At 37.3% G+C, this 24,486-nt stretch overlaps 1 protein-coding gene across 1 annotated transcript in view; it reads right to left on the bottom strand.

The window, feature by feature from the left end:
* ORC5 (origin recognition complex subunit 5) overlaps window positions 1-20,788 on the bottom strand; it is a 94,870-nt gene extending 74,082 nt beyond the window's left edge. Inside the window, exons 1-5 of the mRNA XM_036758580.1 lie at window positions 20,501-20,788; window positions 16,477-16,569; window positions 12,878-13,078; window positions 7,076-7,150; window positions 1,248-1,359 (exon numbers count right to left, since the gene is read on the bottom strand). Of these exons, the coding sequence (XP_036614475.1) occupies window positions 1,248-1,359; window positions 7,076-7,150; window positions 12,878-13,078; window positions 16,477-16,569; window positions 20,501-20,572 (553 nt within the window). The 5' untranslated portion in view covers window positions 20,573-20,788. The remainder of the gene's footprint in view (window positions 1-1,247; window positions 1,360-7,075; window positions 7,151-12,877; window positions 13,079-16,476; window positions 16,570-20,500) is intronic.
* Between the last annotated feature and the right edge of the window lie 3,698 nt (window positions 20,789-24,486).

The following is a 24,486-nucleotide window of genomic DNA, read 5'->3' as shown; positions in this document are numbered from 1 at the left end:
AGAATTTATAAAAACACATACATATACATACATATATTATATTGCATATATACATGTATGTAAGTATACACTTTGTGTACATATGAGAGAGAGAGAGAGAGTGATAAAAGTTAAATGGTCAGTGGAAAGAGCAACGGGATTTGAGTCAGGAAGATATGAGTTCAAATCTGGCCTCAGGCATGTACTAGCTGTATGACCTTGGGCAAGTCGCTTAATCTTTGTCTGTCTCAGTTTTCTCATTTGTAAAATAGGGATCATAATAGCACCTACCTCCCAGGATTACTTTGAGGATTGAATGAGATATTTGTAAAGCACCTAGCACAGTGCCTGGCACAGAGTAGGCACTATATAAATCCCTATTCCCCTGTTTCCCCTTGACTTTCCTTGGTATGATATTGGGGGATGGGGGGGACAGACAGGGACATTCACATTATTTCAACAATGATTAACATAAAACATAGGACTCCTTTCCTTCAAATGAGTTTTTTTTTCCCTTGTGAAAACAGGTAAAACTCGTAATTAATGACAGCAGCTGGTTAGGTCAGTTGGTCAGTGTGATATTATGGCCAAGGAACTGAGGCCAAAGCTAAAAAGAGCCCTAAATCTCTTCTAATACAACCCCCTTAATTTATAGCTTGGGAAATTTAAGCCCAGTGAGGTTATATGACATGCCTACATTTGGTTTATTCATTGTACCACAATGCCTCTTACATTCTATAGCCACAGACTAGATACTAAACGTTTAGAAAATGTGCAACTGTATTGCGGGAATAGGTGAAAAAATGTGGATGAATTGGCAAAAATCCACAATCACTACTGAAAAATACACTCAAAGTTCTGATAGTAGGTTAGACCATATTATTAATATACTGAACTGTCTGGCTACAGAGTAATACTGAATATTGCCAATAAAATCAGGCTCTTTAGTATATAGGGCAAAACACACTAACAGAGAAGGAAGAATCTCATAGAATAAAAAATAACATTTAAATATCCACAAAGAATACAACACTTTCCATTGGGCAAATGTAAGTGGTGATACAAGGATAATTACACTTGAAATCCTTCTTTCCACTGACTGCAAGATTCCCACGCTCCACAGTGACACTTCATTTCCCTTTAAGAGTTTACTTTTGAAATGATCTCCTCATTCAAACATGTTGATATTGTATCCCAAACACTGATAATTATAAATGTTTCCATTTAAAAACTCACTTCTGAAAGGAATAAAAAAAATGAGCATTTACCTATGCTATAATCAGGGAAATACATGATGAATGGTTCAAAACACCCAGTATTTGGTCGAAACTTTTCCCAAACAATTTGACTGAGAAAAATAACAGTCACATTTCTGTTGGTCTGTAAAAGAAAAAAGAATAAAAGGTGACCTTGTATATTAAAATTGTAATCAGAACAGTGGTCCCATCTGGAATTTCATTCAGAAAATTATCAAATTTCCAACTTATTATAAAGTATTTGCATATTAATAAGCTATCTTTAGACATTCTAATCAAGTACTCATACATTTGCAGATTTTCATAATTACCCAGAATTTCTATAAAACTCTTGTCATTTTACTTGTTATTCAGTTACTCTGTTTGAATAAAATATATATCTCACACAAAATATTATTTTACAGTAAATTAAGAAAATACATTGCTTGACTAAGATTAGAGCTTTTTATAAAAAATGTTCTTAGGAATGAATGTAACACTCTAAAAACAACTGCATCTTTCCATAACAAAGCTGATTATGTAAAAAAAAATCAATGTTTTAGTTACTAATAACGTAAAAAGTGTTACTTTCTAAAATTTTTCCTCTTTTAAAGCAAAACAGAAAAAACTGGGAAGATTACAGAGCAGATTGCACATAAAAATTATAGTACTAACTTTAGAAGAATTAAGTAAAAAAAGATCAAATGTTCAAAGGATTCCAGGCCTGTTTTAAATTTAATAATGAGTCTTCATTATTCCCTTGGAAGACAAAGATATTTCAACAAATTAGTAATCGTCTAATAGAGGGCCTATTGGCTGCACCATACAAAGAAAAAGATAATCACCTCCAATTGCCTCTTTCCATCTATCCTAGAAACTCAATGGTTTAAAAAAAAAAAGTCTACATTTATTCTTCCAGGGAAGAAAAGTATTTGTGAATTTTGAAAACAGTCCTAACTAAAAAGCACTAAGCTTTTTCCATTTAAAAATGATTAATGATAAAACAATTACTGACTTATTAAAATCAGATTAAAAAACTATTGGCGGAGGTGGAGCCAAGATGGCGGCTGGAAAGCAGGGATTTGCCTAGGGCCCTCCCCCAGGACCCTCCAAACACCTATAAAAATGGCTCTGAACAAATTCTAGAACTGCAGAACCCACGAAATAGCAGAGGGAAGCAGGGCTCCAGCCCGGGACAGCCTGGATGGTCACAGGGTAAGGTCTATCACGCACGGAGCTGGGAGGAGAGCGGAGCCCAGTGTGGGCTGCACCTGGACCAACCAGACCGGAAGCTGGGTGGAACAGGCCCTAGCGCCCTGAATCAGTAAGCTGTGGCAGTTGCCAGACTTCTCAACCCACAAATACCAAAGACAGCAGAGAAGGTTAGTGGGAAAAGCTGCAGGGACAGAGTGAAAGGAGTTCGTGGTTCAGCCACAGTCCCAGGGGGTGGGGGGGTTGCAGCTGCAGAACTGCAGCTGAGGTTGCTTCCAGCCCCAGGCCCACCTGCTGGGAGGAATTAAGTGGCGGATCAGAGTGGGAGTACAGAGCCTGCTTAAGATCTGAGTCAGGTCTGGGCTGGCAGAAGAGGAGTGCTGGTGTGGCAGAGCTGGCTGTATAGAAATAGCTCTGAAAGCAACAGCACATCCCCTCAAGCTTGGAACAAAGTACTCTCTACTCCACAATCAGTCATACCCCAACGAAAAACTCAAGGGTCAAGTAGTTGGCTGGGAATATGGCCAGGCAGCAAAAAAAGATTCAGACTCAGACTTTGGAATCTTTCTTTGGTGACAAAGAAGTCCAAAACATACAGCCAGAAGAAGTCAACAAAGTCAAAGAGCCTACATCAAAAGCCTCCAAGAAAAACATGAATTGGTCCCAGGCCATGGAAGAGCTCAAAAAGGATTTGGAAAAGCAAGTTAGAGAAGTAGAGGAAAAATTGGGACGAGAAATGAGAATGATGCAAGAAAACCATGAAAAACAAGTCAATGACTTGCTAAAGGAGACCCAAAAAAATACTGAAGAAAACAACACCTTAAAAAATAGACTAACTCAAAAGGCAAAAGAGCTCCAAAAAGCCAATGAGGAGAAGAATGTCTTGAAAGGCAGAATTAGCCAAATGGAAAAGGAGGTCCAAAAGACCACTAAGAAAATACTACCTTAAAAATTAGACTGGAGCAAGTGGAAGCTAGTGACTTTATAAGAAATCAAGATGTTATAAAACAGAACCAAAAGGAATGAAAAAAAAAATAGAAGACAATGTGAAATATCTCACTGGAAAAACCACTGACCTGGAAAATAGATCCAGGAGAGATAATTTAAAAATTATTGGACTACCTGAAAGCCATGATCAAAAAAAGAGCCTAAATATCATCTTTCAAGAAATTATCAAGAACTGCCCTGATATTCTAGAGCCAGAGGATAAAATAGAAATTGAAAGAATCCACTGATCACTTCCTCAAAGATTCCAAAAAGAAAACTCCTAGGAATATTGTCACCAAATTCCAGAGCTCCCAGATCAAGGAGCAACCAGAAAGAAACAATTTGAGTACTGTGGAAACACAATCAGGATAACACAAAATCTAACAGCTTCTACATTAAGGGATCAAAGGGCTTGGAATATGACATTCTGGAGGTCAAAGGAGTTAGGATTAAAACCAAGAATCACCTACCCAGCAAAACTCAGTATCATGCTCTAAGGCAAAATATGGGCTTTCAATAAAATAGAGGACTTTCAAGCTTTCTCAGTGAAAAGACCAGAGCTGAATAGAAGATCTGACTTTCAAACACAAGAATCAAGAGAAGCATGAAAAGGTAAACAAGAATGAAAAATCATAAGGGACTTAGTAAAGTTGAACTGTTTTGTTCGTAGTCCTACATGGAAAGATGATGTGTATGATTCATGAGACCTCAGTATTAGGAGATGTGTGTGTGTGTGTGTGTGTGTGTGTGTGTGTATGTATATATAGACAGAGGGCACAGAGTGAGTTGAATATGAAGGGATGATATCTAAAAAAAAAAATCAAATTAAGGGATGAGAGAGGAATATATTGTGAGAGGGAGAGATAGAATGGGGTAAATTATCTCGCATAAAAGTGGTAAGAAAAAGTAGTTCTGTAGGAAGGGAACAGGCGGCAAGTGAGGGGGAAGGAGTGAATCTTGCTCTCATCGGATTGGACCTGAGGAGGGAATACCATACACACTCAATTGGGTATCTTACCCCACAGGAAAGAAGGAGTAAAGAGATAAAAAAGGGGGGATGACAGAAGGGAGGGCAGATGGGGGAGGAGGTAATCAAAAGCAAACTCTTTTGAAAAGGGACAGGGTCAAGGGAGAAAATTTGGATAAAGGGGGATAGGATAGGAAGGAGCAAAACATAGTTAGTCTTTCACAACATGAGTATTGTGGAAGGGTTTTGCATAATGATACACATGTGGCCTATGTTGAATTGCTTGCCTTCTTAGGGAGGGTGGGTGGGGAGGGAAGAGGGGAGAAAATTTGGAACTCAAAGTTTTAAAAGAAGATGTTTAAAAAAAAAAGTTTTTGCATGCAACTAGGAAATACGATATACAGGCAATGGGGCATAAACATCTATCTTGCCCTACAAGAAAGTAAGGGAAAAGGGGATAGGGAGGAGTGGCATGACGGAAGGGAGGGCTGACTGGGAAACGGGGCAATCAGAATATATGCCATCTTGGAGTGGGGGGGAGGGTAGAAATGGGGAGAAAATTTGTAATTTAAACTCTTGTGAAAATTAATGCCAAAAACTAAAAATATTAAATAAATAATGATTTGAGACTAAAAAAACAAAAGAATGTTAAATGAAAGTCCTTCCTAACTCAAAAAAACAAAACAAAACAAAATAAAACTATTAGCATGCACAACCTTGGAAGAATAATAGAATATGTTTCTTGTCTAAAATTGATTTATAATGGGAAAACATTCATCTATATATTTGGCAGAGTATCCAGTATAAAATGAATTTTTGTCATTACTGAATTTTTTATTTGTATTCTCACATGAAGAGCAAAGATCAAATAGTAATACAAAAAAAAGAATGGTGGAGGGTTCATTTGGGAGGAGAAGAAGCATTTTTCTTGCTTTATGGAAAGTCCTAGGTAATATATTTTCTTTGTTGGTACTCAGGGGAATATTCTTCTTGTTTACTCCCAAATCTGACTCCCCCAAAATCTGGGACTCCTTTCTCCTACTGTCTTTTTTTTTTTGGCCATTTAAAAAGGTCTTTAAGTAGTACATCCAGTTGCTTTCTTACCTGGATGCCCAAAGCCTTAATACAATACAATCTTATGGGCCATGAATCTGTAGATAGTCTAAGATTTACCAGTCAGGGGGTTTGGATCCTAGCGTCTGGAAGTCTAATGAAAGAACAATGTTCTGGGCTGAGAAAGGCAAAAGGAAGCCACTTAAGAAGACCTATGATCAGGGAGATCAGACTCCAAGTCTCAAGGCTATGAGAATCCAGTGATGATGGGAAATCTTCTGCCATATACAGCAACTTGGACAAAAAAGAATTTCAGCAACTGTGTCTAGGGTTTCTCCTCACAAGCAGAAAAGGGCTGGAGGTGAAAAGAGTTAGGTCAACTACTGTCTCTGAAATCAACCTCAACTTCTAAAATACTTAAAATGGGTTAACAATCTACATGTTCAGGCTTAGCCAGAGGAACATTTCATAGGCATTCAAAAGTTCCCAATCAAAGCAAAAACAAAGTACCACACATTTATACCCTAGCCAAATGTGAAAATTCTGTTCCCTTTCATGTTGTAGCCTAAACAGATACCTGTGCTGTCTGTAGTCTCTCGTCTTATCCCCAAAACCTCCCTCACCTGTCTGTTATTGTTCAAAATTCCTTCACCAGAAAGGAATACCTATCATTCTGTCATTATATTTAAAGTATTTAAAAATAGAAATAGAATTTGGAGTGGTAACACAATAATGTGAATGAGATTTAGTCAAAGTATAAATATAATATGAGAGATAATTTTTCATAAAGGAAAAGTCTTTAGAAAGCAGGAAATCACTGGGTGTACCTCAAGGACAAAAGGGAACACAAAGGGAAGGCTAGACACAGCAAAGAAAAACTTTACTACAATAGGTAGGTAAAGATATACTGTTAATATTTTCAATACAATAAACAAAATAGTAGGTTATGAAATTCATTCTACATATGAATATAAAAAAATCGGAGAGAACATTGACTTGCAGAGGGATCAAGGTACTTTTCTGAGGTTTTCTGGGTACCCCAGCTCTGTAGAAACACCTTTTTTCTTCCACAAGAGATTTCTGGGAAAAGCATTCAGTTAGCCTGGCCAATCTAGAGTGAGAGCCATGACTCAAATATCCAAGTCCTCCATTGGCCATGCTTTTAATGGTGCTACTTTCATAAGTAACCAAGTGCCTCAAGAGGCCCTTTGCTCAACAATATTGTCTCTATTTCACTTTCAAACTAGCTACTACATTTATTGTAATCATCTTAAGTACTTTGCTTCATGAGATTTATTTAAAAGAGTTCAAAGTGATGAAATATTGCATTCAATTAACATGTGCTGCATGCTTTATAGAAAATCAATATTGGCAGAAATGAGGGTAAGAAAGAGAAGGGAAGAATTCATGTCAATATGTTAATTAAAAGTAAAATGTTCTAAGCAGACACAAATCCAAAATGTCATAAGTATACTTTTCCATGTATAAGTACTATATGTACTTGGAAAAACTATACATAAGCACAAGTGAAAGTGGACCAACTTTTATTGTAATAACACCAATTCCCTTATTTTGTAAATCTAAATTTTTATCTAACGTGTTCCTGAAATAAGGCCCAGTTCTACTTTACTTAATCACTTACCAGTTCTTGTAACCTAAGAAATGCAGGCAGTAGATTTGCTTCCATTTCCCTTAAATATTCTGCTTTATCCAGCACCTTAAAAAAAAATAATTTTAAGCAGAGTAAAAATCACGTTAAGTCAATCAACACTATGTAGCACAGTAACCTGATCTTTTCCATAATGGTTCAAAAGTTATAATTCAAATCTTAGGTTCTCAAAGAAGAATTTTTTGCTTCTAATTCAGCTTCAATTATCCTATTCCAAACCAGGCTCTGCACAGATAACAATGCTTTCTTATTAAAGCACAACTCTAACCATGTCACTCCCTGCTCATGAATCTTCATTGGCTCCCCTCTACCTCCAGAACAAAATAAAAAACCGAGCTCAGCTTTATAGCTCTTCACAAAGTACCTGTCATCTACTTTTTCAGAATTATTTCACATTTCTCCCTTTTTGAAGCCCTTTATGATCCAATCAAAATGGCCAACTTTGTATTTGCCAGACAGTATTCCAAATCCTATATTTATTCTTTTGCACAAACAGTTCCATATCCCTAGAATTCATACCCTACTCACCTTATGTACTACCTACTTCAGAAAGTCATTCCTGAGCCTCACCTTAATTGTTAATGCTTTCTGCCTACACACAAACAGACACACACACACACACACACACACACACACCCCTGTTTGCATTCTGTATATTTCAACTGAATATAAAATATAAATTTCTTAAGGGCAAGGCCTACTTTCCATTTACTTTTTGTATTCCAACGTCTAGCACAGAGTTCCTTGCATTTTGTTTTTGTTATGGAACTGTGACTTAATTGATATAAATAATTCCCTTGTGAGGCAACTTCTTCAACCAATACAGATCAACAACTGTGCTGCAACACTGACTCTCTAGAGAACTGCCTGGGCTACTGAGATGTAAGTGACCTGTCCAGGTTCAATTGGCCAGTATGTGGCAGAGGCAGGATATCCTAACTTCTATGCCTGGGACCCACCAGACCAGGTCTAGAACAAAAGGCACATTTTAAATACAGACCTACATGAAAGAAATGGTGTTAATGTCACCATAAAAGACAGAAATATTAAGAAAAGGAACTGGATTAGTCATATAATGAGAACAAGGCACAGTAGATGTGCAGACCGAATGGTCTGTTGGTAACCTTAAGATAATTAAGAGAACCAAAAGTCCTCAAGACTGAACGGATAAAGAAGGGAATCACACAGGATATGGGAAAGAAGGAGGAGCTGTGCTCTGTAATAACAGACTATATAATCGTACCACTGCTACCACAAAGCCATTCATGTAAATGAAGTTTCTATTAGTCCTAAGTGCTAAATCCACCTTCTTTGAAGAAAGACAGCAGTGTTAAGTTAAAAAATTAACATAGCATCTCTTTCCAAAAATTACTTTTCTAGGTGCTCTATGAATAAACATCTCCTTAGATGGAAAAATATATGTGGAAATGTGCAATTTTTATTGCTTTTCAGAAGTCTCTATGTCCCAAATGTTTAAAAATAAATTTACCTTTCACTTTTTAAAAGCTCAAATTTAAAACTTCTGGGTTTAATTAAATGAAATTTATCTAGCTTTAATTATTTTACTGAATAGTGAAAAAGTTTAAGGAAATCACCCACAGTTCTAGGAAAACATAAGTTCTTAAAATACAATCTGATTTTTAGTCCAAATTAATCCCATGACAGTATACAGCAAATGCCTTTCCAATAAGGGTAATCTCCAAAACAAAAACAAATCCCTATGATAATTTTCCTTTTTTCAATGCAATAACAAAACTCTTTGGCTAATTCACTGCCCAAGGGGCAACAATATTTCCTATCATCATTCCTTAAAACAAAACTTTGAAATTTGTATAAATAAATCTTACAAGTTTTAATGACTATACACGTATGGTACAATTAAATGTAGGTAAAAAAAGTGTTTCCTTTGATTTTTGTTTCACACTTGTTTTATAATTTACTTTTTCAACTATGTTCCCAAGGTACAGTTTTCCTTTCAATCTCAATTTAAACCCTCTCACCCAGAAAATAAACTGATGGTTTTTCTTTATATCGATTATTATGTAGAACAGCAATAGAACACTAATTTAAAATAAGTATTTAATTTGACTATAATTTGCCCAGTACAGTTGACGATAGTGCATTTAATGCCTTGTATTCCTTTATAACCAACTGACAAATAATGTCTAGAAAGGCAGAAATGTTAATAAACATATATGTTTTTCTAATCATATACCCTTAGAAATTATCCTTCAGTTTATAATTTGCAAGCTAATTTGTTAACTTGTAATAATACACTGTTGACCAGCTTTCCCACTGATAGTTCTTAACTGTTTTGCAGGCTCATCAATTTGTAGACAACATTTGAGAGTCCTGTGAGTTTGTTATTTTAAAAATCTGTACCTAGAAGCAAACATTGAATAACTTCTACTATCTACTTCTCATTCCAAATTTTCAGTCAACCAACAAATATTTATTGAATGTCTGTTACATGTAAGTATCTATATCAGGTGCTGTGGGAGATACAAATAAGTGAATAACACAGGCCCTTCCTCAAAGAGCATGCAATCTAGTTAGGGAGAATAGGACCCCACATGCTAGCACTACAAGACAAAATAGAATAGTAATCATGAGGTAATCCAGGATACCTTGCCTTTTCCCTTCTCACAGAGTTTAAAACAGCAAAATCTGTATATCCCATTCATATAGAAACATGAGTAAAACAAGTACTATTGTCCCATTAATTTTTTTATACTAACTTCTAAGTTTTAAAAGAGAGAAATTATATATGTGTAATAATAGCACAGGACAGCTAGATGGTGTAGCAGATAAGAGTACTGGGCCTGAAGTCAGGAAGACTCCTCTTTGTGAGTTCAAATATGGCCTCAGACACTTACTGTGTGACCCTAGGAAAGTCAACTAACCCTGTTTGCCTCAGTGTCCTCATCTGTAAAATGAACTGGAGCAGGAAGTAGCAAACCACTACAGTATCCTTGCCCAGAAAACAACAAATGGGGTCACGAGGAGTTGGTGCAACTGAAAAGATGGAATAACAACAAAAAATAATAGCATGCAAGAAAAACTCTTCATAATAAAATACCTAACAATATACATTAACACAAATAAGACAGCAAATTGTGTGCCTAAAAATTTAGTCTATGCCATTATAACTAACAATATTAGAATATAAATACTGTGTTATGCAGTCTTCACATTACTTATTTTACTCACAAGCTTAGTTTATCAGTTTTTTTTTAATTGAGCACACTCTTTGTTTGAATTTTTAGTTTATTCTTGTTGTCTTCATTGACCAAACATGAAACCTGCATGATTTTTATCTACTAACTTCATACTCTTAATTTTACACGTTTTCAGTATGTTATCAAAATTTTCCTAAATATCTTGTCATTTAAAAGAAGCTTTTAAAATAACTTTCCAACCCTTCACATTTGATCACTCCTATACTATATTTCTTACTATCTTTAGAACTTTATTCCATAGGTCCACCAAGAGCTCAGTAAAGACAAAAGGACAGAACAATCAGGATTTCACACTGCTGTAATTGTTTAAATCTCTTCAGATATTGAAAGAATGAGAGGAAGACCTCACAACTATGAGGGTCATCTATACAGGATTTATAGGAGAACATGGAAGAGAATCACAAAGGATGGAAAGGGATGGTAGGTATGGTAGAAGTAACATGTATTTGGATTTCAAAGTCAGGGAAGCTATCCTCAAAGAACCGATGGGTCCAGGACACCAGGGCTGGCCTGGGGCACAGGCCAATACACCAAAAATCAACGGCCCTCAGACTTGAAGAATGTCCACTGTACCCAAGTTACCACAGCTATCTGCTTGGATGTTCCCACATGAAGATGAAGGGGATGGAGTCCCCCTGAACCAGTTCTGCATACTTGCAAAGTATCCTTTCTCTGCTTTAGTTCAGTAAACTTCTTTTCCATTAAATGTTGGCTAGTCTCCAAACGGCTCATTTTCTTCCAATTGGAGTCTGAACCGCTAGACCAGGGTAGGTCAGGCCTACTTTACAACAAAGAGGTTAGGATCTCTATTTGTGGAGGGAAGAATCAGCCCAGGGAGGGAGGGAAGACAGGATGGGGGTAGTATAAATATGAGACTGTAGAAAAGTGCAAGGAAAGGGATTTATCTGGTTCTCCAGACCACAGCAGCTCAGAACCAGCAAACCAGAAGGAAGGTGGGGAAATATTAGAGGGAAATATTAAATGACAGCAATGAATAAAAGAGGAAAAATGAAAAAGTAGAATAATGTAAAAATGGATGTTCAAGTCACTGAAATATTACATTCAATATCCTCTATTCAAGCAATATATCTTTAAAATATTCTTATCAAAATAGTTAAATCATTTTGGATGCTTAGAAAAAACTTAGTTATGTTTAAAGTGAATTTAAGTGCACCTATATCTCCCAATAATATTAGATAAATGTATACTGTATATGTACTTTAGTGTGCATATGTGTAGTTCTTCATATACGAATACCCATTTGTTGTCAGTAAAACAGTCATTCAAAAAGCACTTAATATCATATGTGTGATTTCTCTTTTCAGTAATGAAAATCAAATGGACCACTGGAGCCATTCTTCATGTAACCAACAGTCCTCGAGAAGAAAAAGACTACTTGGAATTCAGGTCTCTGTTAATTATCTTATTCAAAGACTAAACTTAGTTTCATTAGCATCATGCTATAATCACTTGTACTAAAAGGGTCAAATTTATGATATGGTAATAAAATTTGTGATAGTTAAACATCCAGATTCCTTCTAATTCCAGTATAGATTTAGCACTAGGAAGGACCTCAAAGACCATCTAGTCCAAGGGTAGTGAACCTGCAACCTTAAGGCCACAAGTGGCCCTCTAGGTCCTTAAGTACGGCCCTTTGACTGAATCCAAACTTCACAGAACAAATCCCCTTAACAAAAGGATTTATTCTGTAAAACTTGGACTGAATCAAAAGGTCTCACCCAAGGACCTAGAAGGCCACATGTGGCCTCAAGGCTGCAGGTTCCCCATTCCTGATCGAGTCCAAGCCTCTCATTTTGCAGGTGAGGAAACAAGCCCCAAGAGTTTAAGTGACTTACCCAAGAGACAGAATTTGAACTCATGTTTGACTCCTCAGTCAGTGCTCTTACCAAGTGGCCTCTCATATACCACAAAGATCTATAATCTCATCAGTTTAGGGAATTCTCCCATTATTCATCAATCTGCCCCTCCGTGGCTTTACTCATCACCTCTAGAACTTTCCAAACTAAAATACCCCTTTCTTGGCCGCCAGGTTGGTGGCAGCATCAGAGGAAAGAAGGGGTTTGAGAGGTAGCAAAAGTAACATTGACAGGCCTTGGCAACAGACTGACTCCTGAATTAGTATGCAGAACTGGTTCAAGGAGACTCCATCCCCTTCATCTTCATGTAGGAACATCCAACTGAGTTGTGGTAACTTGAGAACAGTGGACATTAAGTCTAAGGGACATAGGTGAGTGTGTCACACATGCATGCATACACACACACAGTGAGAAGACAAGGATCACACTTAGGATGTTACTCTGAGTAGAATAGGAGGATAGTTCTACCCTAATAACAAGGAACTTAGAAAACGGATAGGGTTTATCTATGTATATGTAAATATTGAGAGAGGCATAGAGAAGCATTTATATAACTTATAAATCCATATAGAAGTACACATAAAATTAATCTGGAACACTAAGAAGTAATGAATATAATAAATGGGCCATTAAAAAAAGAACATAGTTAAATTACTTACAATATATACAGTCTGATCATCCACACCCTGGTCTTGAGTTACTTTCTTAAACAAACGAACAAAATCATTAAATGAATCGCAGGCTACATAAGCTGTACTTTCATCTTGTGAAGAACTGAGACAATTCAATTGGTTTAAAATGTGCTCCAATAGTATTCTTGAGGTAAAACATTCAACACAGTTCACAATGACATGTGGAAGCTAAAAAGGAAAAAAGTAAACAAATTTGACAATTTGACCTTTTTTTCCTAAAAACTATTACAAAACCAACCATCAGTTTTATTTAACAACCCGTATGATTGTTGAAACACCAATTTCTTTAAAAACATTAATAATTTTAACAACCTGGGGCCAAATGAAAGTTGTCCTAGTCCCAGGTTTGACACTAATTTGCACTGTGACCTTCAGTAAGTCACTTCATTAAATAAACTCTTTTACTTGTAAAACAAGGAGTTAGAGCTAAATGGTCTCCATTATCCCTCCCTGTTCTAATATTTTTTGATTCTGAAAGCAACAGATCACACAACAGAGGTTTGGAAATAAACATGAGACCACAGATTTGATTATGTTTGGCATCTACCATTGGGAAAGTTTCTCATGGTGAAACACAAGAGTAAAACGTGTAGTTTTGGAGAACAAGTGATAAAAAGTACCATCCTTCAAGTGGGGGAGGGCAGGGTGAAGAAAACACTTGCTGATGTGGAATTGTGTAGAGGAGGCTACTATCTGTCATTTGGTTTTGCTTAACTCTAGTGGGTGGGTGGGGGTAATGTATCTGAAAAGGACTTTTTAATAAGAAAAAGACATAATAAAATTTAATTAAAAGGTAGACAGCTGTATTTTAATCTTTCCAAATATAAGTTAACATTTTAAGCATCTGCTATTTCAGGATTTGTTTTACCCAACAGACCAGAACCCTCCAAACTTAGTGTGCACTCTGAAATAGTTGCTGTGGCTAAGAAATTCAGGACTCTATGGCCAAATTGATGAGACTCCCTGAATTAAGCGTTGGAGGACAGGTAAATAATTCATTGCTGATCTAAACTTAAAGTTTTTCCACTCCTGACTGGACCTTTCAAAACTTGCAATCTTTTGGCACAGATTTCTTCTACGCTACTATAAGGCATTAACAATAGGTCTTTAGGGGAGAAGTCTAAATATAAATTGTTATATTTATAAAAATATAAATTAAAAATAAGAATTTATACTAGAAATTTTATGAAAAGCAGCAGATATTATAAATTACACCATGATGAATATTGATTATTTAAAAGTAAAGACTTTGGAAAGGAAACAATAAAACAAACCAAAAAATGTAAGAGAATCAGAAAAAATCAGAAAATAAGAAAAAAGGGCAGGATTTAGAAGACTGAGATAGCTGAACTTAAAATAATTTATACTTAAAACATTTTTAGTTCCTCTACCTATCCTATTAACCAGGCATTTAGAAATGCACTTATTTTTTAACCTTTTTATTAATTAACTTATTTTTAGTTTTCAATATTCACTTCCACAAGATTTTGAGTTCCAAATTTTCTCCTCATCTCTCCCCTCCCTCCACCCCATAACAGCATGCATTTTGATTACCCCTTTCTCCACTCTGCCCTCCTTTCTATCACTCCCCCGCCCCCATCCCCTTCCCCTCTATTTTCCTGTAGGGCAAGATAGATTTCTATACACCACTGCCTGTATATCTTATTTCCCAGCTGCATGTAAAAACAATTTTTAACAGTTGTTTTTAAAACTTTTGAGTTCCATATTCTCTCCCTTCCCCCTCCCCCCACCCTCACCGAGGAGGCAAGAAATTTGATATAGGTCATACATGTGTGGTCATGCAGAACACCTCCATAACAGTGCAAGGCTAACCATATTTCCCCTGATCCTATGCCACCCCCCATTTATTCTATTCTCTCTTTCGACCTTGTCTCTCCTCAAAAGTGTTTGCTTCTGATTACCCCTCCTCCCATTTGCTCTCCCTTCTATCATCCCTCCCTCTCTTATTCCCTTCCCCACTACTTTCCCATAGGGTAAAACAGATTTTCATACCCAATTGAGTGTGTATGTTATTCCCTCCTTAAGACAAATCTGATGAGAGTAAGGTTCACTCATTCCCTCTCACCTTCCCCTCTCCTTCCCCTCCATTGTAAAAGCTTTTAGAAATGCACTTATTAACTAGAAACAGTCAACTTGATGAATATTAATCACATTAGCAACTTGTGACATGAATACTGTATATGAGAAGATGTTACAATGCAAATGATCCAGTATTTTGTAAGCAAGGAAATTCCTTGGACCAGGGTTTCTTAAACTTTTTCCACACGTGACCCATTCAGCACTTCTTAAACTGCAGGTTGTGACCCACAGTTTAAGAAGCACTGTCCTATGCCACTACAGATCAAAACCGACTTATGAATTAGTAGTAAGTCCTAGGGAGAATCTTGAGGGACACCGAGGTTAAATGACTTGCCCAAGGTCACACAGTGACTATATATCAGAAGTAGGAACCTATGTCTTATCAACTCCAAACCCAGAGCTTGATCCACTATTCCAAAGTGTCTTTGTAGACCACCAGATATTAAAGTTACACAAATTTACTACTTTTAAAGATAGTTTTAATACATTTAAACTAATTCTGTTTTACAAAATGAGAATTTAAAAGGTAAATTTTGATAATTTAATTTTTATTTTAGACAATTCACACTATATTACCATTATAGAACATAGACACCCAATGGTTACATAGTTTATAGCTACATTATTATAGAAAAATAATCATATTTCAATTTTCCTTTATATTTTATATAGGTTACTTAAAATATATTTAAATGACGCATCTGAAAATGGTATTTTCAGACACAAGCCGAATAAGATCTACTTAAAAATTCTTATATTGAGTGCGCAATGATGTTCCCTTAGTTTAACAAGAAAGTAACCACATAGTTACATTCCCTACACATATTTCAAGAAGTGCTGGGTTATAAATATAACCTGCAGGTATCAATTATTTTTCTATATTCACAAACAATCATTAGTATTTGAGGCAGCAGCCTTCTGATAACTTCTCAGTCTTTTGTAGGTAGGCTACTTCCTCCTAGGAATGAGATAATTATAGAAAAAGCTCTCTGCCTTTGGAAATAGAGGACAACAATGAAAGAATTACATTGTTATTTGCATAGTGCTACCAAGTTCACAAATGCTCCAAGTGACACTTTCTCATTATAGCAGTAGACAGTAATGGGATGTAGCCTACTTTCCAAAACCTTCTATACATGCTAATCTACAATGATTTTATTTACACATTTTATTGCTAGCACATTGCAAGGTAGATTCAGTGAAGGTACCGGAATATGTTCCTGCCTCTCGTAAAAGTCATAACACCAAATCTACTAAAATAGTGTTTAATAAGTTATTAATCTAGTTACTGGAGTGGTTATAACACAAAATTTTCAGTTATAACACCAAATATAGGATATATTTGTTTTTAAACCAAATCAGTAGTTATTTTTAGTATTTCTAACATTTTTTCTTACAGGGTGTATTTTTCCTCCACATACTATAACATTTTAAATCAACTTACAATGAGTTAATATTACTCTTACCTCTGAAGCTTTCAACAAAGTTTCTATCACATACGTCTTTCCACTAGCTGTATGTCCATAAATAAAGATGGATGGGAAGCTAAAATGATGACGCTGAGGGAAAAAACAGTGATCAATTTACATTTAGAAAATTTACAAATACACCGAATTTCACCTTTATCAAACTTTTTATTTAGCTTATTTTTTTCATCAATCCAAAATGCTATAACAAAAAGAGCAAATGCTTTCTTGCTGAATAAAAACTGGTTTCAAGACTAGGAGAGATTTTAAGAAGGCACTAGGTCCAAGGCCCCACACAATGGAAAGACTACTAATTGGCCCAGGTGCTTACTTACTAAAGCAAGTCAGTGATAAAATTTGTCTATGTTATTCAAGTCAACAATTTTTTTTAATGTCTATGTACTCCTCTTACAATTCATGAAAGCAGCAGTTGCTCAGGAAAAAGATATTTTCAGAAATTCCTGCTCCATCAACACTATACTCTTTCAGGGAGAAATCAGGCAGTTAGAATATTTTTGTTATTATCATGATCATCAATAAACATTTAATGAAAGTCACCTAGTTGTCAAATCAAAAACATGTTCTAGGATAGAGTACCCTACATCTCAGTTGAAATGAAGTTGGTCTTTAAAAAATAAAAAAATCTATACTTTTTGCTGTTCAATTGTTTCATTCCTTTCATGACTCCATTTGGGGTTTTCTTGGCAAAGATACTTAAGTAGTTTGTCATTTCCTTGTCCAGTTCATTTTACAGACTAGGAAACTGAGGCAAACACAGTTAAGGGACTGGACCAGGGTCATGCAGCTAGTAAGTATCTGAGACCAGATTTGAACTCAGGAAGATGAGTCTTCCTAATTTCAGGTCCTGTGAGCCATCCATTGAACCACCTAGATACACGTTAGAGTAAACTACATGTGCTAATTATTAGAGCAACAACATAATCAAGACAATGGCTTAAACCTTAAAATTTCACATTATCAACTGATTTTCAACAAAATGAAAACCATGCGGTATATTTCAATACACATGTGCTTCTAAATACATACAACGATGTGTATTGAATGTTTGTTTAAGGAGTTTAGAATAATGTGCTCATACAGAGCAGCTCCTTCGCATTCAAATTACCTATTCCTTAAGGCCCTAATCACAGTGGACTAGATCAAGCTTATGCTCTGAAGCCCTAGAGCACTTATTGTTTGTATGAGTAATTTGGCACAATCATATGTTACCTGGAGCCATGATTTCAATTCAACAAACATTTATTAAAGCATCTCCTATTTTCAAGACAAGAGGTTAAGAAAGAAAAAAAATAGTCACTGCCCTCAAGGAGCTTACTGAGGAATACAAGTTATATGACAATATTTGAGGAAGATCCCACCAATAACTAGGGAGATGAGAAAGGGCTCCTTACCGAAATTGGCACTTGAGCTAAGCTCTGAAAGAAATTAAGTAGCCTAAGATGTAGAGGTGAGAAGGGCATGTACTCTAAGCATATGGGATAGCCTGTGCAAAGAACTAGAGACGGGAAATGAAATGCTGATTGTGAGAAATAGCAGGACCACTTTGGCTAGACCAAATATGTGGGAAGTGAAGTGATATATAAAGAGACTAGAAAAGCCTGCCATGGCTATCCAAGATAATTTATTCCGAAAACACACAGTAAAACGTTTTATGTCTCAACACTGATCTACTGTGTCACATCTTGACTGAACGATGAAATATGGCTGGCTGCCCTTGGCCCCCACCTCGATATAGCCAGTTCACTTTCCCAGGCCTTATGTTTCCTGGGTCTGTCCAGTCACATGTTCCCCACATAAGCTATTCTGCCTCTTATTCCTCTGCTAAGGAAGAAAGACATGTCCAGGTCCTCTGGCATCACCATTAGTTGAAATGTTGACAGGGTTATCAAATATTTTATCCTATATAACTTTACTATCCACTTCCCATGTAATTCAGTTAGTATTATAGTTGAAAGAGAACCACAGAGGTGATGACACATCTGAGCAGGACAATGTGAACTCCTTAAGGGCAGGGACCTTTTTCAGGGGTTTTTGTTTTGTTTTATTTTGTCTGCATCCTCATGAATCAGGACTTCTTAACTCCTAAGCCAACAAACCGGTTTCCTTTGAGTTCCAACTAAAATTCCACCTTCTCCAGGAAGTCTTCCCTAACCTCTCTTATTTCCAGTGCTTTCCTTCTTTTAATTATTTCCTATTTATTTGGTCTCTTTCTGTATCCCTTGCACCTAGCACAGTGCCTGGCACATATTTAATAAATGTTTCCTGAATGAATGAACCCAAGTTTTCTTTATCCATTATACGAAGTTGCTCCTTTCACATATCCTCCCTCTGGTATATCAGCTCTGTGACCCTGGGCAAGCTAGAGCACATCTATAGGACGGTGGCAACCAAGATGGTGAGATGTTTATTGCGTATGAGGAAAAGTTAAAGAAAACAGATATGTCTAGACTAAAGAAGATAGGATGGTGGTCCACAAAATTAGGAAAGGCTGCCGCAGACTTATTCTGTGTGGCTCCACAGGGCAGATCTTGGATCAATGGGTGGATGTTAAAGAAAAGAAAACTGTCTCAATACAAGGAAGAACAATTAGAGATATCCCAAAACAGAATGAGCTGTTTTGTGATACAGTGAAGTCCCTATCACTAGATGTTTAATTGAATGTCAGAGATGAAAGAGTACTTTGGAGAATGATCTAAATCTAACTCCATTTTTGCAACTAAAGAAACAAAAGCCTCAAGACACTAAATGATGACCAGTGTCATCCATATTAGTGGCAGGGCTGGGACTGAAACCTATGTCCCCTCGGCTTTCAGTTCCGTATTCTTTCCACTAAACCTAATTGGTATTCAGAGACTGTAGTGGATGTTGTATAGTGGAAACTGTATATATTGGGCCTCTAAGTGTCCCTTCCAAATATGACATTCTACAAACCAAGTAAGATGACCACATTTTGAGTAACAACAATAAAACTCTAAATAGAAAATTATCTGAGATGTTAGTATGTCTCACTTTGCATTATTATTTCCTTCATCAAGATTTGCTGGGAAAAAAATAAATAAAAAAATGAAAAAAATGAAAAATAAAAAAAATAAAAATAAAAAGATTTTCTGGGGATGGGGGTGGTGGAATGTTTCCAAAGTCCCTAAGAGTCTTCCCCCTGGTCAATGTTCTGGTTGGAAAGGGTTAAACCTAACCCTTAGGTATTTTAGAGAGCAAGCCTCTGGGTTTCTAGGCTTGAAGCACAACTTCCCAACAGCTCACTTTCCTCATGCTTAATGACATCACCTACACCTCACTGAACCCTGAATAAGCAAATGTACACCACCTCACAAATACACCCATTACACAGACGATGTTTATCAGGCAAGTTGTTCTGAGTTACACCCCCATAAATGAATTCCACCTTCCAAAGAGATGGCTGATGAAGATAAACTGCGACTAGAGCTTCCAGCAGAGACCTCCCCCCTCCCCCGCAGCCATCAAAGCTCTTTGCAAAACTGACGTTCCCTGCAGGCTTTTCACTTTGGGATACTGCTTAGAAGTCAAGGCTTCTAAAAAGTTCTACAAATAAAACTTTCACAAGGCCCTTTTCCTTAACCTAGTCCAACTATGGCAAGATCCCCCCAGGATTTCTAGGTATGACTGTTCAGTTGGGAACCTGGGCGGGGGGGAGGGGGAAGGCGAAGGAGGAAAAAGGGAAGGGGAGAGAAAATAGGCACAGAGCGATTTAAGTTTTGAAATGCTCTCTGCCATCTCATTCGATCCTCACAGTGACCCTGTGACGGCTGCTACTGTTAGCCCCATTTTTTTTAAGAGATGAGGAAACTGGGGCTGCGAGGTTACGCGACATGCCCAGAATCACAAAGCTAGTGGATGTCTTAGGCAGGATTCGAACTCGGGTCTTCCTGATTCTCTAAGTCCAGCGCTCTATTCACTCCCCCAACTAAAAAGGCGAAAGAAAGGTCTGAAAATTAAAACAGAAAAATTAAAGTATGAACAATACCTCTCCAAACAAGGCCATCAAAGTAGACACTTGGGATTCGCGACAAAGCACCACGTTCTCCAAAGGAAGCATCGCAGCCGAGGGTGACGATAAACCGGGGACGGGGAGAGAAGAGCCGTGGCCGGTCGTGACGGCTTTTGACTAGCTCCCCAAAAGCCCGCGACACAGACCCGAAAGCTTAACACCCAGTGAACACCCGCTAGACACTTAAATGCCCCGGTCCAACCTCCCACGGTTTCAGCAGCCTCTGCGGCCGGACGCCAGTACGTCGGCGTCCAACGTCGTTACGGAGAGCGCACGGGGCGGGAGCCACCTCAGACTCCGCCTCCCAAGGGTTCTGAAGTTCTGTGTTTTTATCTCCTCCTAAGACTGAGAGAAGGAAGAGGCGGGAGAGTAAAAGGAGAGGGCCAAGATCCTCCGCTGGTTATCTGGGGGCTGGACGGGGAGAGCCTGGTGGGGGCATCCCTTAAGTAGGCCGCGGCCCGCACTTCATTGGGAAGGCCGCTTCAGGTGGCCACGCCCGCCTCCTCCTGGGTCCTGCGGCTCCTTTATGAGGCGGGGGCGGGAATCCTGCTGGCTGCAACTGAGGTTCGGGATTTTTGAAGGAACTGGTACAGGTTTGTGTTGTGTTCTAGATCTTCCCCAGGAAATATAATGGTGACCCCGGCTTTTATGAAGTCCTGCATTCCTGGAACGAGGAAGGGCTAGTTTAAATACATACACACACATACACGTTAATATAAATTATATGCACATATAAATAAAAATTACATATATGTGTGTACACATGCATATATACACAATGCTAGTATATACAAAATTGTGTGTGTGTGTGTGTGTTTGTTTGTTGCACGGTGCCTGGCCTGGCATGTAGTATTTTTAAATCTGATTTTATTATGTTCCCAATTAACAGGTCAGTACACAATCAGACCTTACCGTGTACCTGGCACCGCTATTCTTCAAGCAGGGGATACAAAGGAAGACGGTCTCTTGCCCTCATAGAGCTCACATTTGAATGTGGGAGAAAACTTGCAAAAAACTGTGGATATAAGAGGTATCTAGATAATGGTAGTGTTAACAGGATTTTACTGAGCCTGTCCCTAGCCTGAGAATGAGGAAACAGCGGGCCAGAGACTAAGTGCCAGTAATCAAGTGGCCTGTTTAATTAATTAGTTTCATTATGAAGAACAGATTTGCAAATCAGGAATTCTCCTGATCAGAATTCCTCCTTGCTGAAGTGAAGACAGAGATTACATACATAAATCACAATGGGAAGGGAGAGGGGAATGTGGATTACAAACAATTCTTTCTCCTGCGGTTTTCCATGACAAGCCCACAAGTGGAAGACAATACAATTTTGGGGTCTGTGGGAGCAATATTGCTCAAGTCTTTGGGGGGGTCTTTACTTGGTGGGTCACAGGACCAGAGTTCTCTGAGTGGAACAGGTTCTACAATCTTTGATTTGCTTCACTTCAGGCACAAGAATGCCAGTGATTTGAGCATTGTCAAGGTTTGATTGATCATTACAAGCTGCATTGAGCTTCTGACTCACAAGCTAGAAAAAACAATTCCGAAAAATCCAATCTATTAGTGTATTCATTACTTATGTCCTATCGATTAATAAGAAAATCATAATTTCGTTCACAGTATGCACGAACAAAGCAATAGTAGTTTGGGAGGAAGGTGACTTGCAGAAGGTGGGTGGGATTTGAGCTTGGTGGAACACAAGGAAGCCAATACTGTAGTGGCTGGTTAGGCAACAGAGCATTCTAGGCATGGGGAGAACTACCAGTGAAAAAAACAGGGTATTAATTTTCTCCTCTCCACCCCTGTCTAGTTACACAGTCAAAAATTTTAAAAAGCAAGCAAAAAATCCCAACCCTTGGCACATATCTGTAGTCAAGCAATGCAGATTCTCTCATTGGCCAAAAATACCTCTCATTCTTCATTTTGAGCCCATTATTTCTCTATCAAGAGGTAGATAGCTTACTAGGGCTGGTAAAATATCAGTTTTATGGATCAAGGTGAAGAAAGTTGTTGGCATAATTCTTAAAAGGCTAGCAGTAGTTCAGAGGAATCAAATTTGAATGACCATATTAAGTGCTATAGCTTCACAGCTTGCCTGAATAGATTGTATGACCCAGGGTAAATCACTGAGCCTTAGAGTCTTCATCTGTAAAATGGAGGTGATAGCACCTATCTCACGGGTATGATGGGAATCAAATGAGAGAATGTGTAGAAAGCTCTCTGCAATCCTTAAAACAGTATAAGTGATAGCTATCATTATCATTGCTGTAAGCATGCAAAACAGACATTAAAGAGGCTGTAAAACAACTAAATCCAGAGATGAGATTATTAATCCCAAAAGAAGAAAGTAGAGCTATAACCATATTTTATTTTTGAGGAAACTTGGCCCCTTGTGATTTTTTCCATAATTGTTTTGGCTAAGAAAAGTTAATTACTTGAAAGTCTCACATCCTAGCAGAGACAGAGTTCAATACCAGGTTCCCTTATTCCCAATCTAAGGCACTTTATACCCCATTCTCAGTAAATTACATGAGCTTTAATTTGAGTATAATTTGTTTACTCTTTGCAATAAAGAATATTCTAATATTGATTTGTAGTGTGTTCTTGATTATATGGGCAAGTATTAGCATACCTAAAATTTTAGTCAGTCCACTAACATTGCTAAAAACCACTTCAATCAAGTGTTTATTAAGCTCCTATGTCAAGCACTTCTAGACACTGGAGATACAGAAGGAGGTGGGGGGCGGGGGGATGACAAAGAAATAGCCCCTGCTTTCTAGAAGTACTTATTCTATCTGAAGTGTAGGTCTTATGGATGATGAGTTGTTAGCATCACCTTTGAATGTATGACCATATACCCCCAAGAAATCAAAGAAAGAGGAAAAGGACCCATATGCATATATTTTAGCTCTTTTTGTGGTAGCAAAGAATTGGAAACTGAGAGGTTGCCCATCAGTTGGGGAATGCCTAAACAACTTAAGGTATATGAATAGGACAAAATACTACTGTTTTGTAAGAAATGATGAAGGGGAAGACTCATATGAACGGATGCAAAGTGAAGTGAGCAGAACCAGAACAATTTATACGATAACAATATTGTAAAGATAATCAACTTAGGAACTCAACCCAATGACAAATTACAATTCCAAAGGACTCCTCATGAGTACTATTCACTCCAGAAAGCAAGAGATCTTTGTTTCAGTGTAAATTGAAGCGTATTTTCTTTTCTTTTTCTTTTTCTTTTTTTTTTTTTTTTTTTTGCTAATTGGGGATTTTGTTCTTCATGGCTATACATATTTGTAATGAGCTTTGTCTTTCCTTGCCTTCTCAACAGGTAGGAGAAAGGGAAATGATGGAAAAGAATTTGGAACTGAAAGTAAACTGAATTTAAAAAAAAATTTAAAGAATGGTATAACTGGGAGAAGGTAGAAGCTCCTATAAATCCTGCTGCCCAGGAGTGTTAACTATCTTGAGCTTATGAGTTCTGAGCTACAGTAGGCTAAGCCATAGGATTAAGTTTGGCATTAATATGGTGAGCTTTCCATAAATGGAAAAGGTTGCTAAAGGAGAGGTAAACTGGCCCAGGTTGGAAACTGAGCAGGTCCAAGTTCCTGTGCTAGTCACACTGGGCCTCTGCATCCCCCTATACCTCCAACCTGGTCAAGATGGGAGACTCTGTCTTAAAAAAATTAAAAGTAAAAAAGAATATTATGAAATCAAACCTTATTACTCACAATATTTAATAGCTATTAAGCTCTTTAATACATTATGTCAAAGTTATTTAACTTCTTACTGGTATGCTTCTTATCTGTTAAGATGAGTGAAATCTACTTAGATTTAAATTGACAATTTAGATATATTAATGATCCCCCAACAAAAAAATGTAATCCTTTGGAAAAGCAAGTAATTTCTTCAAGCAGTTTGCACATTTTTTTTTCCTCTTCAATATCTCTTTTGCT

Source organism: Trichosurus vulpecula, chromosome 5 (assembly GCF_011100635.1).
Source record: "Trichosurus vulpecula isolate mTriVul1 chromosome 5, mTriVul1.pri, whole genome shotgun sequence".
Classification (NCBI taxonomy): Eukaryota; Metazoa; Chordata; class Mammalia; order Diprotodontia; family Phalangeridae; genus Trichosurus; species Trichosurus vulpecula.
The sequence above is the reverse complement of the archived record's forward strand: the minus strand, read 5'-3'. Positions and strand labels throughout refer to the sequence as shown.